Source organism: Leptonotus elevatus, chromosome 14 (genome assembly GCF_054856555.1).
Source record: "Leptonotus elevatus isolate MCC_2025b chromosome 14, RoL_Lele_1.0, whole genome shotgun sequence".
In the NCBI taxonomy this organism is placed as follows: Eukaryota; Metazoa; Chordata; class Actinopteri; order Syngnathiformes; family Syngnathidae; genus Leptonotus; species Leptonotus elevatus.
In genome coordinates, this window is record NC_141252.1 from 2112551 (window position 1) to 2129696 (window position 17146).

The window sequence follows — 17146 nt, forward strand, 5'->3', positions numbered from 1 at the left end:
TCTTATTTTATTAGGGAAATGTCACATTCACAACGCCAGATTTCTCAAATTTAATACATACTTTAAAGTATTTTGGTTATAGAGTCTCTTAAATTTGTAAACAATAAAAAAGGTCAAAAGATTTTGAAAATATTTTCTAGTTTGTTTACTTGAAGTTTTTTTTTAAGGTTATCATATAAATTTGTAATTGCAGTTATGTGACATTGAAGTGGAATGTCTGAGTGTTTTTATATTTTTGTTGTTACAAAATTGACATTTTGTATTGTCAATAAAAAAAAGTGAGAAGTCACGTAACATTACATAGTGTGTATTTCTCGGCTTCCACTTTTAATTCTAGCAAAGGAAAGTCATTTATGCATCCATAAATATTCAAGACAGATTATTGAGTGTTGTACGATCACAAGAATTCACAAAACTTCAGTTACAATAAACAGAATTTATTTGAACACTAAAACATATTTAATGAATGGCATGGTTCCATCGATGCAGATGTGCATGTTGATCCTCATTCGCTGTCATTGCTGTCGCTGTCTGAATACGCGCCCAGCAGACTGAGCGACGACGACCCGTTGGAGGTGGCCGCACAAGGAGTTGAAAGTTTAGCCGTGCTGCTGGCACATGCAGAAGCCGTTTTTTCTGTAAAGTGAAAAATACTTTGGTGATACAATCCCCTGGCAAATTGCGTAAATTAGCTCCCAAGGTCGGACTTGGGCTCAAACTAATTAGTGATAAATCATCCATAAAGTCTGGACTGTAACCTGAACTAGCGGCAGTAGTCTTCACTTGACTCGTCACTGCTGACTTCTTGCGTACGATGAGCGATCCGAGAGTGGCACCCGCGCCGAGCGTGCCCACACTCGTCTCCCAGCTCTCCACCTTGGCTTTTTTCGCCGTGACGGTCCCCTGAGACACAACAAGAGCAAACCATTTCTATGACAGTGGTCAAAGGATATTTGCCGCTTCTACAAGGAAGTGTGTGAATCAATGAATTCTCAAGCGTCAAAGTCATTATCAAGCAAGAAATATTAGGGCCACGCTAAAAATGGAAAAAATTATTTTTGCAAACAAAACGACTCAATACGATTTGGTATCATAAATAAAAATACTTTTGTCAAAAACTATTCATGATTTTACATGAATTCTAATGTACAAAAAAGAAAGAAATAAAAACTTTTTTCTTGAAATATTTTGACATTTTGTCTACTTTTGTACTACTTCCTAAAATGATTAGCTTTTTCATGAACTATGATTTAGTTTTTTGGGGGTCATTTTTACATAATGTCCCAGAAAATTATAACCTTTTCCTTGAAATATGACTTACCAATATTTTTCCACATTCCATTTTCTTGTCATCTCAAAAGTTTAATATTACTGATCTTGTTTCTTTGTAATATCTGATAAATTGAAAAGTTTTTAGTAGAAAATGTCTGCCTTTGTGGTTAAAAAGAAAATCAAAATTTTCCATGAGCTCATGAATTCAGACTTCACGATTTTCCTTGTAAATTACACCAAAAAAAATGGTAATACAGACGCGCATTGCAATGTTGAAATACATTAAGGGAAATCAAACCACCCCAAAAAAAGTTTTCTTATTTTTTAACAAACTCAAAAAAAAAACGGAGGAAATAGGAGGGGGAAAAAATCTTACAAATACCCAAAATATATAAGAATAAAAAAAGAAAGAAATCTGTGATTGTAGGAATCCTCAAGCGGCGAACCGTGCGTATGCGGGGGTCGACTTGAGAGGTCATACGTACATGTGTTTCTGTGGGTTTGCCTTCTGTGGGTTTGCCAGCTGTGAGGATGTCTGTTGGATTGTCAGTGTTGCAGGTCTTGTGCGACAGGACGTCTTCGCTGTTGCTGCCGCCGTCCTCTTCATTCTCAGAATCAGAATCTCGCAGTCTTTTTACCTGCGCTCGCTCCAACATGTCTCTGCGCAACACATTCACGTCACAATGAGCAACTAACGAGCTTCCCAAGTTGAGTACAACTTCAGGTGTATTTTCCCTGAATTTCACACGCATGTAGAATATCAGGCCGGGCGATCACAATTTTATTGATGCAGTTGAGCTTAATTTATCTGTTCGATTGTTTTTTCTTCTAAAAAGCTTTCGCATTCAAGACGCATCCTGCTTACACTGCTGACTCTGGCTGTGAACAGAAAGGAGCTAGTTTCCAAAAGCACAGTGAAGTTGTTGCCAGCTCAGTGATTTGATTGCTCATCTCTGTGCGACAAACCAGTGTTATATTTCAGCTACTGGAGGCGGATATATTTTCATGTGAGCCCGTTTTTTTTGGGGAAAAAAAAAAATCATACTGTAATGTAATCTCCAATTACTTGGTCTCCTGCTCGTCCTCCTCTTTCTCGCGCTCCCTTTCTCTCTTCTCCAGCTCTCGGTACTGGCCAAGCATCCCCTCAAAGTCCACTTGGGCCTGCCTCTGGTTCAGCTCCTTGAGTTCCTGGAGGTTTTCCAGCACCTCCATCTCCATTTTGGAATCCCGCGTGCGGTTCTCCAGCACCTGTTAGACGGGGCCACCAAGCACTGCTACGTTAGCCCTTTGCGCTAGCTCGCTGCCACATGCTCAAAAATAGAGAGAGAAACCAAAAAAATTTTTTTCAGGCCCGATACAACAATACCAATCATTAGTAGACTACGGCCGATAGCTGATATTTGGAGCTTCTCACAGTTGCAGCCCCATTAAGCTTTCGCTGACCTTCATGGGGTTGTTGAGCTCCTCGTCCTCTCGCTCCTGCGTGACTCGCTTCTCCTCCTCCTCGATGAGTTTCTCCGCTTGGAAGTTTCGGGTGGCACCGTGCTCCATGGCGTAGTCCGTGTTCTCCGGGTCCGTCTGGAATCACCACTTTCAGCGTCGCCTTCTTTAAAATCGCCACAATCCTGCTTAAACTCACCTTGAAGGTAATCTCCGCCAGGCAGCGGGTACATTTGATGTAAAAGCGGAAGATGGGGAGTCCCATGTACAGTTGATTCTGGACTGTCTCTTTACGTGCATTGAACTTCTTTCCCTTGTAGATGTACTCGCCGCAGGTTTTACACCTGAACACAATCACTGAATTCTAATTATATGGAAACAAGTATTTGATTCATTTTATTATCAGGTGTAACGATTTAACAATGAATTGACACCTTAAATGATTTTCAAATAAACTGATAATCATGTAACCATTTAGACAACTTGTTTAATTTAAAATTTCAGAAAATAAATAGTAAATATTCTCATTTCTCAGATTTATGTAGTCCTCCACGAAGCAGACTTATTAAAATGTTTGTTGACTGTGGCACACTTACCTCATGTTGAATGGTGCCATCAATCTGACCACATACTGTCGATCTTTGGGCAGTTTAAGTTTAGGGATTTTGGCCGGATCAAAGTCCGGAGGGTAGTATTTCTGTGAATAAGGACAAAGCATGCGTCAATCAAACCTGCAACGGCATTTTATTTAAATGAATTGACTATTTACTGAGATGCTGCGTCCCTTTGTAATGTTTGTTTAGTGTACATCAGAAATGAATTAGCTAATCCCCCTGAGCTAACGCTAGCTTAGCTTGTTTATTGTCCGTGTTCATCACAGCCTCGCACTATAACGACGAGTTATTAGTTAACGTTTGAATTTTATACTTACATTTAATACTTTCCTTTCTGACATTCTTACAGTCGCACAACAACCGTATTGGACAAGTAGTAGTAGTAGTAGTTGGACACCGACCACAGTACGACAATAAGCACATACGACTACAGTAAACTTCCGGTTCTTCTTCTTCTTCTTCTTTGCAGCTATGGCGGGATGGACGCATCTGTGTCGTTTTGCTGCCGCCTATCGTCCATTCTTCTCTTCTTTTTCTTTCTTTCTTTCTTTCTTTCTTTCTTTCTTTCTTTCTTTCTTTCTTTCTTTCTTTCTTTCTTTCTTTCTTTCTTTCTTTCTTTCTTTCTTTCTTTCTTTTTACTGCTCGACAGAGCACAAATAATCAGTCATAACCGCCATTCACACTCACATTCATACCTAAGGACAATTTAGTCGTCAATTAACGCAACATGCATGTTTCTGGATTTTTTGGGACTCGGAGAAAACCCATGCTCATGGACAGGGACGTGCAAACGGTGCAATTTTGAAAATCTTCCATTTCACCTCACTGCCCCTCAAATTAAAAGTAGATTTAAAAGCAACCTTTTGAATGTGTGTTTGAATGTTTTGTTTTGTTTTAAATACAGTGGACCCCTACTAACTGTGGGGGGTACGCATCAATGGCAAGAAATCACATATCATTGATTCCCACTGAAATGGAGTGGGGAAATATTGAATTCAGTGGATAGGTTCTGATTCCCAGCAAAACCTAAACTGTGAATTATTTAAAAAAAATTATGAAATTTCTCTGATAAAAATAAAAATAAAACACTTTTCTGTTGCATTTTTGGCAAAACAGTTGAAATGATCTGCAGGTCAAAACCGTAGGCTATGACAAGCGGATGCGTCGAGGGGACTTGTTAATGGAGGTCGCTGATGTCAGCGCACGTGTGTCGTGTTTGTCTGTGTGCGTTACTACCTTTAGGTCATTCCAACAAGGGGAAATGGAATTACAGATTGGTGTCAACGCGGGTTAACCAGCAAGGCCTGCTTCCTGCTTTATTGGTTCTATTGGACAACAGTTATACGAACAGAATGAACGCAATTCTTTTCATAAAAATAAATAAATAAATTAATTTAAAAAAATGATCTGGGAAATAATAAAATGGGGAAAAAGTAACACGAGTTGATGGGAATTCAATTTGGAGCAATTTCAATAAACATGATTTCTGAAAAATAATCATTCACTCCCCCTCCTTTAATTTTGCGATTGTGATTTAATATTTGTGATTTACCCCCCCCCCCTCCCCCAATGTCCTATAAAAATGCAAACGATGACAAATTGACTTATGTGGACACGAAGTGAAGACAACAGGAAACGCTAATGGACGTGCAAATCCTCGGTGATGGGGTTCACGAGGGTCATCTCCTCCATTAATATTTCAGACGCTCGCTGATGTCACAGGCCCCTTTAAGAGCAGGGCTGCACCTCCAAAGTCAACCCTCACTTGACGTCAGCACCATGTTGAGCAACCGGGCCTTCTTCCACCTCCACCTCCTCCTGCTCGCCACCGCCGCCTTCCTGTACGCGTCCGCTACCGAAGACAACTCGGTGGAGACGCGCTCGCTGGATTTCACGCTGAAAAGTCAGCAGGAGAAAGATTTGGTGAGCCCGCCAGATTTGGAAGTGTGTGTGAAATAATTGCTGGTTGCATAGAGAGCTGTTTGTGTTTTGATGGATTTATTTTCAGATTGATGCTTTACAAGAAGTTCTGGAGAAGCTGAGGAACAAAGAGATGCCCTCTGAGAAAAAGCTGGGCTGGCTGCCCTCTGTAAGTCCAACTTGCGCCTGTTGCAGGTTTATTTCATTTCATTTACTTTTTCTCTTTGATGATTTTATTTAGTTTATTTTTTTCAATTTAAACTCATTCACTGCCAATGACGACTAAAACCGTCAAAGATCCATTTTTTACGAGGCTGATGAATGAGTTAATAATTGGTCATTTAATTAAATGTTTTTTGAAAACTTTCATTCAAAGCCTTAATGGATATTTTAAAAACATTTATAAACTTTGCAGTGCTACAATTAAAACTCATTCACTGCCATGGACGACTATAGCCGTCAAAGATCCATATTTTACTCGACTGGTGAATGATTTAATAATTGGTCATTCAATTTAGTTATTAGGTATTAAATGTTGTTGTTGAAAACTTTTATTCAAAGCCTTAATGGATATTTTAAAAACATTTATAAACTTTTCAGTGCTACAATTAAAACTCATTCATCTGCCATTGACGACTATAGCCGTCAAAAACTGCTTTTTTTTTTACTAGGCTGGTGAATGAGTTAATAATTGGTCATTTCATTTAGTTATGTGTTAAATGTTTTTTGGAAAACTTTAATTCAAAGTCTTAATGGATATTTTTTTAAACATTTAGAAATGTATCTTTCCTTCTTTATTAGTGAAATGATACTGTTACTGTTAAAATGATACTGATGATAATGATACTATTGTTTTCGATATTTTAAATTGTCTTTTTTCGTATACGTAATCTTTATTTCACTGATATGGCCCATTTATGAAATATTCATTGAGCTACTTAAAAAAAAAAAAAAAAAGCAGTGTAATGTTCAATGCAAGTAGCCTAGTTTTTTTTTTTTTCAAACTGTGTATTTTATCAAGGCATTAGTCTATTCAATTCACATAAAATAAAACAATGTATTACTTCTGATTATATATATTTATATATTCTAATTGAAATTGTTTGTCCTTTCAGTGTGACGCGGGGGAGCCCTGCGCCGTGCGTAAAGGTTCCCGAATTGGCACACTGTGCAGCTGTCCCCGAGGGACGTCCTGTAACTTTTACATCCTCAAGTGCTTGTGAAGGAAAACAAACGAAGCCACGGTGCATTGCGGTGGTCTCCATTCTGTGCCGTTTGGTCACTATTCAAAGTGTCATATGCGGTCATGGCCTGTCTTCATGTTGCGCAACTTGAAAGTGTATTGTGTTGAAAGAAGGTCAATGTATGTCCTTGACGTTGAAGTATGTACGTGTCCTTGCGTCATAATATTTGTGATAAAAAAGAAGGGGAAAACTATTTGGAGTATTTTATCAGCACCCGAATGATAGCACTGGTCAAAAGCAAACTTTAATCAGAGATGGATTCACGTGTCCCTAAATGTATTTTTGACACTGATTTAAAAATGAGGTGTTTGAAACATTTGTAGCTTTTGTTTTCAAGTGTGACATATAAAAGCTTACACAATACGGATTTGACTAAATTACGTATTATATTATTGTAATGATGATATTATTATTATTATTATGAAATCTGAGGTGCGAGAACAAAGAGGGCAGATTCGGAATTAGCACCAAAATCTCTGATTTAAATTTTTTTAGGGGATGGGCGAGTACCGATACCAGCCTTATTTCAAGGCATCGGGTACTCGTGGAGGCTGCAGATACCTACCACAGATACTTAAGGCAAAAATAAATCTGACATTGAGTAATTCCTGTTGGCGCTATACCGCGACCGTTTGACACATTGGTGAATCATCATCTGCGTCAGAAAGAAAGGTCACTGTTGACTATTTCTTGTCACTGTGTTAAAATGTTATTTTATTTATTTTATGCACTACTCTTGATTCAAAAGTAGTGCATACTTAAAGTGTGAATACTCGTACCGCTAGTAGTCTAAAAATAAGTGATGTCGAAATTGAGTAGAAATGTATTGTCTGGTGTAACGGAAAGAACATTTTCATTGTATTGCTTTATAGAAAATATATAATGATAATCAATATGTTCATAAAAGTGTAGACATAAATACATTCAAATGGACTAATTAAACATAAGTTTCAAGAGTTTCGTTGATTTATGGTGCGCTGCTTTAGCTAAATATTGTACATAAAATTAAGAATCAGAAAGAGAAGAAATATTGAGAATTACTACAATAATAATCATCATTTATTATTATTATTTATGTCCACGTTCGGTTTCACTTAACAGTATTACTCATTATTTTCTGTACTAAAATTTTATGCAGCAGTTTCTGCTTTTGGTTCCTGAATAGTTTTTCTATTTTTACCAATGTGTAATAAAAATGAGCTCATCAATATAATTGCTATTTATTTAGCGCAAATACTGTATGGAAAACTCCTTTCCATCGTCGTCGCTCATTTCTCGGGGGCAGGACAGTGGCTGGTGACGTCACGGGCATCATCCAACATGGCGTCCGACAGCCGGTTGCAGAGGAGGAGGAAGGCTGAGGAAGAGGAGGAGAAGGAGGAGGAACGAGCAGGACGCTGCACGAACGCTCGCTGCTCGTCTTCGTCGCACAAAACAATTTTCCGCAGGTACGTCCTCGATTCATATTTGTCGATTTTTTTTCACAAATCGTAATCATTGAGGGAGACGCAAAGAAACAAGCTTGATTGCGACACCGGGTGGGCGTACGTCAATCAGACAGCATGGCTGGCCAGCATCCGACCTTAAAATCTTTTTTTTTTCTTTTCTTCCAATAACATACAGCAGCGACATCAATCATTCATTAAGATATCCAAGCAAAAACCTTTTAGTGCGTGTGCGTGCTGATAATCTCAAGATGTTCAATATGTGCCCGGTAAAAGGCGACTATATAAATATGACCATCACAGGTCATAATATTAGGTACACACAAAAAAAAAAAATTCATATAACACAATAAACTGGTGCCTTGAGATACAAGTTGAATTTGTTCCTCCTCGAAATCACATTTCTCCAAATGAATAGGGAATGCCATAAGGAAAGAAGTATACAGTCAGGATATAAAAAAAAAAAAAGAAAATTGAGAAAACCAGATTTGGTCACACTTCCATTTTTCATCAATTGTGATGAACATTTTGTTAATGTTAAACAACTTGCAATTTTTTTTCATTTTATAGTGTTTCTGCTATTACATCATGAATTGAAATGTATTCATGTTATTTTATACATGACTCCATATACGCCACTAAGACCGCTTGATATTTTTGCAAATCATTTATGCATATATTACATTCGGATTCACATAATGTTAATCACCATTATTTGTGTACATTTTCTGTAATTTTATTTCATATAGTATATTGATCTGTTTATGGTGTTACATATTTAGTTGTGATACATACACAGCAGATATTCGAGTGTTAAAACTTCAACTTCCAACTTCAAAATTTCAAGGTAAACTTTTCGGGTGTTGATTATAACTCATTAAGTATAATTTTTAATCGGAAATCATTTACCCCCCCCCCTCTCCCCCAAATAAAAAAAAATCAATGCTATACTATGTTCTAATTGCCTCTATATTTTGATTTATATTGCATTAAGCAGATGAATCCATCCGTTCTCATCCATCTCAGGGGGCGGCCATTTTGGTCTTATACTGCCCTCTGCTGTCAACTGTAATTGCCGTCAAACTGCCTTCGGGCTCGCATTGTGCATGTCACAGCTCATCTGTTTTTGGGATTTAGTCTTGTGATGTCAATTTTCTAGATTTCATTTAATTCATTTATATATTTTTTTCATCCGTATTATGGTTGTTCATTTCGATATATTTTTGTTTGGTATATTCAGTGTTTCTGCTTATATATGATTACTGCCAGTGGATTATTTTATGCACAAATTAACTCATTCACTTCCATTGACGGCTACATTTGAACTATTTCTATTAGTTTAACTTTTTTTTCTTCACTTATGTTAACAAGAGTATGAAAACCTAGATTTTGTATTTATTATACATTTAGAACAGATATAAAATTTGTGATTAATCGTGAGTTAACTATTGAAGTCATGCAATTAATTAATTACAAATTTTAAACGCCTGACGCCCCTAATTTTTAATAATATTTTCTTTAAAAAAAAAAAGATTATTTTTTAAAAATGTCTAGGTTTTCATACTCTTGTTAACAATTTATTTTTTATTTTTTATGTTTCTAGCTGTCAATGGCAGTGAATGAGTTAATTTATGCATAAAATAATCCACTGGTAGCAATCATATATAAGCAGAAACACTTAATATACCAAACAAAAAAATATATATATATATGAATGAATACATTATGTAATTCATGGTGTATTTTTAAATAATTTTTAAACATAAATGAGTGCATCATTTGACCTAATTTCATGTAAATAATTGATAAATATTTGTATTTATTGCCTACGTTCTTATAAACAATGTTATTGTTACTGCGCTATATTTTTGGGGATTTAAGAGTTAAAACTCGTGCATATTGCGAATACAAAAGCAAACACTGCTTCCAGTGGCACGACTCGGTGTACCTAATGAAGTGACTGGTGAACGGGAGCGAGGTTCTGTGCTGTCAAAAGCATTTTCCCAGCGACGCATCACTTTTTAATGAGCCCGAGGCCGACGTTTTCAGCTTTAAGTGCACACGGCAAAGTGTTGTTGGCGATTGCAGGTATTTGCTCCTGGCATGCCGACTTTCAAGCCTGTCCGCGGCAATTCCTCTCCCATCGCGCGGCCTCGCAATACCGCGCCGGAAATAATTGGCGCTTTCCCCGAAAAGGGGTTGCGATTGCGTATAAATGCCACAAGATGGCGGCAAAGCACTTAAAAAGCATGTACACAATCGGCAAACCCATGAACACATAAACAACTGTTAAGATTATTGATTAATACGATTTATTTTACCTGTAAAATTACAACTAATGATGGGCTCGCACGCCATCAGGCTGATACCGGCCTTATTTTAAGGTACTGGTTCTCGCTACAGTGGACGATAACCGTATCGGTTGCCGCCTTGTGGTCGTTTTGGGATCACGAGTTAGAAATGTGAAATGATAAGAATACAAAATTGATATTAATTTCATGCGATTTTAAGAACAAACGCAACATTCCTATAGAGTTTATTCTAATGTTCCGTTTTTTTTTGTGCTTATTTTGCATCTAACATGCCTTTTTATTTTTACTTGCAAAATTCTGTCTTATTTCTTTGCAACTAATCTTGTCAAATTCTGATTTAAATCCCCCCAAAAAATTCCCTCTCTGACACCGCATGAAGATTGAAAGTGGACCAAAAAATAAATCAAATCCACGTACACGTACTGGAAACAATACAAAATAACGACAATAAACCGATGTGAAGAAATGAATGACAATTTCATTGGAGCAAATTTAGAATTCAGATTGTAAATGTAAGTCAAGGCTTCTGGTGGGGTTGAGGCCAGCAGGGAAGGATTTATCCACCACCGGCTGTCGCCATGGTAACCCGCAGGCTTTGGAAAGAAGGAAGGAAGGAAGGGCAGCAACAAAGTGGAGTGAAAACAATACAGAGCCCCACACCCACCCGCAAGCTTTACATTAGGACAAAACAACATACAGGAAGTGAAAATGGAAGATGATTGCGATAGATTTGGCTAATGCTGGCACACGGGTGCGATCCCAATACCTGCTGGTGGAGTTTTATAAGATTTGTTCCAGTTTGATTCTTTCTTGACCATGCTCATAATTCAAAATATTCGTATCTCAAATCACGTGGAAGTGTAAATTAACAACTGACGTTAAGTGATTGCACAAGTGTGCACACCTCCTTAACCTTAAATCTAATTGGGAGTCATGTTGAAACCTTCCACCTTTTCAAGTTTTGCTGTTCTACTAGGCTTTCCCTGACCTATTTGGATATTAGCCTATAAAACCCGGCGCTTGAATAGGGGTGTGTAGATATTTAACTCATTCACTCCCAGCCATTTTCACTGAAGCAACCCCCTTCGCTCCCGGCTGTTGCAAGGCTCACAGAATTTTGTGTTCTATTGCTATAAAAACATAGAACCTACCAAAATAAAGATGAGAGTGTCTTCTTTCATCAGGAAAAAAAAAATTTCTATCTGTTTCTGTTTTGCAGCAATTAGCATTAGAATATAGCAAAGTTTCATCATTATTCACAAATCTGTTTAAAACAGTGGGGAAAAGATATTTTTGCAACATGGCCCTGGCTGATCTCTTATACTCTGCTGCCACCTGCTTGCCGTTTTTGTAATAACTACCATTGCTTCAAGCATTCTCTCCAGTTCAGAGGCAAAAAACGTATAAATATGTCTTTGGGACGATTGTAATATTTAAAATATATTTATACATTTTTGGGAGCAAATGAGTTCATATCCGCTGAAGTTGACTCAAAAACTCCTTTCAGCTTTCAGATGAAGGCCACGCCCCATCTTCCTCACCTTCCCCCTCACGTCCTCTGTCCAAGCTCAGCCTGGCGGTGAGCTCTCCCCGGCAACAACAGGAAGCCTCTCCAGTCCACCCAGGGTTCCGCCACCCTTCACGTGGACCCCCCTCAAATTAGAAGGAAGTGGAATGGCGACCCAGAGCGCAGCATCCCCGTTCGAACTCCTACCTCCGCCCGCCACGGTGGGCTTCCTGAAGCTGTCTCGCCCGTGCTGCTACGCCTTCCCCGCGGGCCGCGGCGACTGCGCCTTCTTCGCCGTCAACGGCTTCACGGTGCTGCTGGACGGCGGCTCGGATGCGCGGGCGTGCTTCTGGAAGCTGGTGCGCCACCTGGACCGCGTGGACGCCTTGCTGCTGACCCACGCCGGTGCAGACAACCTGGGCGGCATCAACAGTTTCCTGGAGAGGAAGGTGGCCGAGACGGAGGTCGACATGGCGAAGGACGGCGGGTCCGCGAGGCTCATCTCCCCGGAGCTCGGCGTGGTCTTCTTCAACGCCCCCGGCGGGTTGCATCTGGAACGGCAATCTGTGGACAAACTAGTGAAGAATACAGAGCAGGCGGCTCTAACGGTACGCCTGTTAAAGAAATTAGACATCCTACCCCAACCCATGGTTCGACCACCGCTGGCCCCCCTCGAACCCATCACCTTGTTCCAGAAGATGGGCGTGGGACAGCTGGACTTGTACATCATCAGCCCAGCTGAAAACAGCCACGAGTACCAGACGTTCATGCGAGACTGGCCCGACGGCGCGCCCCCCCAAGGGCTCCCCCTCGCCGCCCTCGCCTCGGTGTCCGCCCTCCTCGTGTGGCACCCGGCGTGCCCCCAGGAGAAGGTGGTCCGGGTGCTCTTTCCCGGCATTACTCCGCAGGCCAAGCTGCTGCAGGGCCTGGAGAAGCTCAAGAACCTGGCCTTCCTCCAAAAACCCACCGTGACCACCGGGGACCTGGAAAGGATGGGTTCTGGTGCGAAGAATAAAAGAAGAGAGGTCCAGGACAGCGTTCGTTCCCAAGGGAAGGAGGTGCCCGCCAAACCGGGAAAGGAGCCAAAGGGGAAACCGTTGGTCATAGAGAAGAAATTCTCCAAGAAAGCTAGCGGGAAGGATGCTAAAAAGAACGGAACGCAGGGTGGCAAGGAGGAAAATGGCGTCTTGAGGAACGGCAACGGGAGAAAGGAGACCCTCCTCGTGTCCAGACCGAAGAATGACAACAAAACCAAGCTCAACAAAGACGTCAAAAACGACTCCAAAACCGGGTCCAAAAAGTCAAAGACGACATCTGCAAAGGACAGCAAGAAGGTCAAAACCGAAGTGCAACTTAGCGACCCTGCAAGAACGAACGATGAGGCCAAAGTCGAAGTGGCAAAGCCGGAAGAGAAAGAGCCCCGTTGCGCCTCCAAAACGTCCACCCCCGAGGGTACGACTGCGGATCCCTTGCGACTTCGGGAGGAAACGGAAAAAGAAGAGGCGGCTGCGGGGCAAAAGACACGCGGCGGCCCAGGGGAGGGGGCCTCACAATGTGCAACTCGGCAGGGTGCCAAGTCCGCAGACCAGCTCGGAGTTGCCAAGAAAGCATCAAAAGTGGCCGGATTTCCATCCCCGTTGAAGCAGACGCCAAAGAACGAGCCGAGCGCGGAGTTGGACTTGACCCCGACCGAGTACACCCTCCTGGACGGTGCTTTGAGAAGCAGCCCGCCCTCGCGGTCGTCCTCGGATAACCAGGCCACCTCGGAGGAGAGGACGGTGGGGCAGAGCTCGCCCGATTCCCGGCCCAACAGCGCCGGCCACACCCCGTACTGTCTGTCACCAGAGGACAAGTGGTGCGGCCGAGACGCCCTCAGCGGGCCGCGGGCGGAAGCGGCCTGGCCCGACGTTGCATGCAAGCCGGCCCAAGCCGGCCCCAGAGAGAAACACCTGACTTTCCTTTCTCTGGGCCCCTTGAAGGACGGGGCCTCCGACCCGTCCGCCTCGGTGGCCAACACCACCACCTCCACGCACTCCATGCCGGCAGAGGTGAGCTCGCCTCAGTCCACCGAAGTGGACGAATCGCTGTCCATGTCTTTGGAGCACGGGCCCGCCTCGGGGAGTCAACGGGAGGCGGACGACACCGGCCACCATCCCAACGGAGGTCACTTGGCTGGGATGTCCAAGAAGAACTTCAGGTCTTTGACGACGGAAACGGGGCGGCCTCTGGTTCCGGGGACCTTACATTTTGAGACACCGGCTCACGATGTGGACCTGTGTCTGGTTTCCCCTTGCGAGTTTAAGCATTTCAAAGTGCCGGACTCCGGTTCAGGCGACAACATTCACAAGGCCGGCGCCAAGGATGTGACACCGGGGGAATCAAACGCACCCGTCTGCGCGGAGGAATGCCCGTCCACCATGGCCGACGGAGTCCTGGACTCGGACGAGGAGGAGTCGTGCGGCATTCCGTCGAACCTCTGCGGCTCTCAGGCCCTACCCCGGGACCCGCCTCCCGCCCGGCTCAGGGATAGCCCGCCGCTGCCTCCGCATCCTAACACCACCATGCCCGTCCCGCAATCTGACGCTGGTTCTCATGGGAAGAAAGAAAAAACGAGAGGTGTGCGTGGGAAAACACTAGGGGTGAGTCGGTTGCTTTGATGTCTCATATATACATATATATATATATAGGGTGTCAGAATTATCGCGTTAATATCTCGTTACCTTAAAGTGCCTTTAACGGCACCAATTTTTTTACCGCTCGATTAACGAACGCCCTTATTTGGAAAGCCTTAAAATTTCTTGCCACTTTTAAGTTAACAAGAGTGTGAAAATTTTGAAAAAAAATATTGTACACTTGATTATAAATTGAGATATAAAATGTTAGGGATTAATCGTGAGTTAATTATTGAAGTCATGCGATTAAACGACGATTAAAAATGTTTTATCGACTGACACCTCTAAATAAATAAATAAATATATATATATATATTTATAAAAAAATATTTTATTGTATATTTCATTATACATTTACAACAGATATAAAATTTGCGATTAATCGTGAGTTAACTATTGAAGTCATGCGATTAATTACGATGAAAATTTGTAATTGCCTGACACCCCTAATATATATACATATATATATAATTTATTGATTTATGATCTTAGGTGGTGGATGCCCCCACGAAGCAGAGTCCAGGGAAAATTAGAACGGAAACTATTAACACAAAGGCTAAAAAGGACGCGGCGTCGTCACGCGCGTCCAACATCCGCCCGGCAAAATCGGCGGCATCGGAGTCCCGGTGTCCCCCATCCGCCGAGGACGCGAGCATCTTTGTGGATCTGGCCTACGTCCCCTCCGGAGCGTCGTCGTCCACCGTGGGCGTGGACTTCTTCAAGAACGTCCGCTCGTCCTGCTATGTCGTCAGCGGCGACTGCCCCGAGAGGGAGGAGCTTATGCGACAAACGCTGGACGCGCTGCTCCACGCCAAGACGGGCTGGGAGCACGCCACGCAGGTCAGAACGCCTCTGTTGTCACACAAGGGGTGTCAGAAAACTTCCAGGACTGGTACTGGCCTGACGATTAATCGGCTGGTCGATATTAGTGATAGACCGATACGTTTTTTTTCATGGCCAATACCGATACCGATTATGAGTAGTCAAGGAGGCCGATAAACGATATTTCAAGCCGATATTCATTTTATTCTCCCAAATATTCAAATCAGCCTAAAAAAAATCCATATCAGTCAGACACTTAACATATTTGTTACATTTTCGCTATGTTTTCATTTCCTGAAATAACCAGTTAAATAATTCAAAGTTATAAACGATGCCATTTAAAATGAGTCAGAATTATTATTTTATTAGTCAAATAAACAACTTTCCATGTTGCTCATTGTAAATAAAATCGTGTGCATGTTTTTATGTTCCCAAGAAATGTGTGTCTCAATTCCAAACGACTGATAACGCAATTTCCAAAATGAGCACGCTCTTTTGGCTCTTTATCGTCAGGTGACGCTGATCCCCACTTTTGAGTCGGCGTCCATGCAGGACTGGTACCAGCAGACGGTGGAGCGTCAGAAGGAGCTGGGCGTGCTGGTCCTGGGCTCCAACAGCACCGTGGCCATGCAGGACGACACCTTCCCTGCCTGCAAAATCGAGTTCTGAACAACCACGATACGCAAAGGGACGCCGCCATCTGCTTCCATCCTTCAATCTTGTTGTGCTACGTACATGCTAGCGTCGCATGATCTTGTGCTGCTAAACAGAAGAGGACGTCCGTTCAGTATCTATATAATCGACCCCCGTCCCCCCTCCCCCCTCCCCCCTCAATTTGTGATCCATCAGAGAGCATTTCATCTGTATCATCAAGGATGAGTGAAACTAACCCAACCCACCCAAAGTAAATGATCACCCAGGCTGGCTATTGTGATTGTAATCCGTTGATACTGCAGATGCTTAAATGGGATTGTAACGCAAGAGAACATTGCTTGTTATTGTTGCCTGTCATGGTCGTCACATTTACTGGAGTCGTATTTTGTAAGGGCCCGGCTGATTTTTAGCATCTGATACTAGCTCTTTTAAGAATCTGCCGATTTTAGCTGATTTATTATTATTTATTATTACTGTTTAACACAATATAGCATAAAACAAAAAGGTTGATTTATTTTTGATTGCATTTTTTTTTCTGTTGTAGTTAATACTATGTGACAAAGTAAGAAAAACACTGAGATATTCTGCCTGTATATATTATATATATTTTTAATATTAATTGGCTGATTAATCGGTTATCATCATTTTATTCTGCCAAATATCGTAAAAAAAAATATCCATATCGGTCGGGCCCTAATATTTTGCACATCATCAAGATTCAAGAATGGCGATGACTTTCTGTAAATAAAATAAATAATATTTGCCCTGAAGAGAAAGTGCAAAGATGTCATTTAGGAAGTGAACAACAACACGTGTTTCTCTTACAGGAATGGAGATGATATTTGAGTAGTCAAGACACTGCGGCGTTATTCTTGTAATACGCATTTCATACACAAGATATGCATATTTACAAGATTAAAAATACGTTTAAAAATATTTGCTAATTGACATGTCCTCACAAATAGAATAATGCTCACATAACAAACAAAATCAGCCCATATTATCAAGTTGATTTCATTTTTTACATATAAATAAATGTTTGTTTTAAAAATAATAACAAGTAGCCTAATGTTATTTCAGTTTTCATTCTTGTCATTGTCAACATACAGTAATTTTTTCCCCCCTCTAGTGTGTTGTCCGGGCCACTAGAGGTCACTGACGTGCGTTTATCAAACGGAACGAAACGCTGACGTTATGAAAAACTAAAAAAGATTCAAAGAGTCAGTGAGCTGTTGCGCAAACGT

The 17146-nt window shown here is 41.4% G+C and overlaps 3 protein-coding genes across 3 annotated transcripts; 2 read left to right on the forward strand and 1 right to left on the reverse strand.

The window, feature by feature from the left end:
- Positions 1–416: 416 nt before the first annotated feature.
- On the reverse strand, positions 417–3774 carry yju2 (YJU2 splicing factor homolog). Its single transcript, XM_086094984.1, has 8 exons — positions 3644–3774; positions 3309–3409; positions 2912–3056; positions 2716–2850; positions 2339–2520; positions 1758–1932; positions 759–903; positions 417–636 (listed from the first exon to the last, which is right to left on the reverse strand). The coding sequence occupies exons 1-8, from the start codon at positions 3665–3667 to the stop codon at positions 506–508; spliced, it is 1038 nt and encodes a 345-aa protein (XP_085951110.1). The 5' UTR covers positions 3668–3774; the 3' UTR covers positions 417–505.
- A 1327-nt stretch (positions 3775–5101) lies between these two features.
- On the forward strand, positions 5102–7325 carry LOC147162530 (cocaine- and amphetamine-regulated transcript protein-like). Its single transcript, XM_086095083.1, has 3 exons — positions 5102–5249; positions 5335–5415; positions 6362–7325. Exons 1-3 carry the CDS (start codon positions 5106–5108, stop codon positions 6467–6469), a joined length of 333 nt encoding a protein of 110 aa, XP_085951209.1. The 5' UTR covers positions 5102–5105; the 3' UTR covers positions 6470–7325.
- A 466-nt stretch (positions 7326–7791) lies between these two features.
- Positions 7792–16868, forward strand: LOC147162531 (microtubule-associated protein 1S-like). Its single transcript, XM_086095760.1, has 4 exons — positions 7792–7938; positions 11755–14393; positions 14919–15266; positions 15762–16868. The coding sequence occupies exons 2-4, from the start codon at positions 11922–11924 to the stop codon at positions 15915–15917; spliced, it is 2976 nt and encodes a 991-aa protein (XP_085951886.1). The 5' UTR covers positions 7792–7938; positions 11755–11921; the 3' UTR covers positions 15918–16868.
- The last annotated feature ends 278 nt before the right edge of the window (positions 16869–17146 follow it).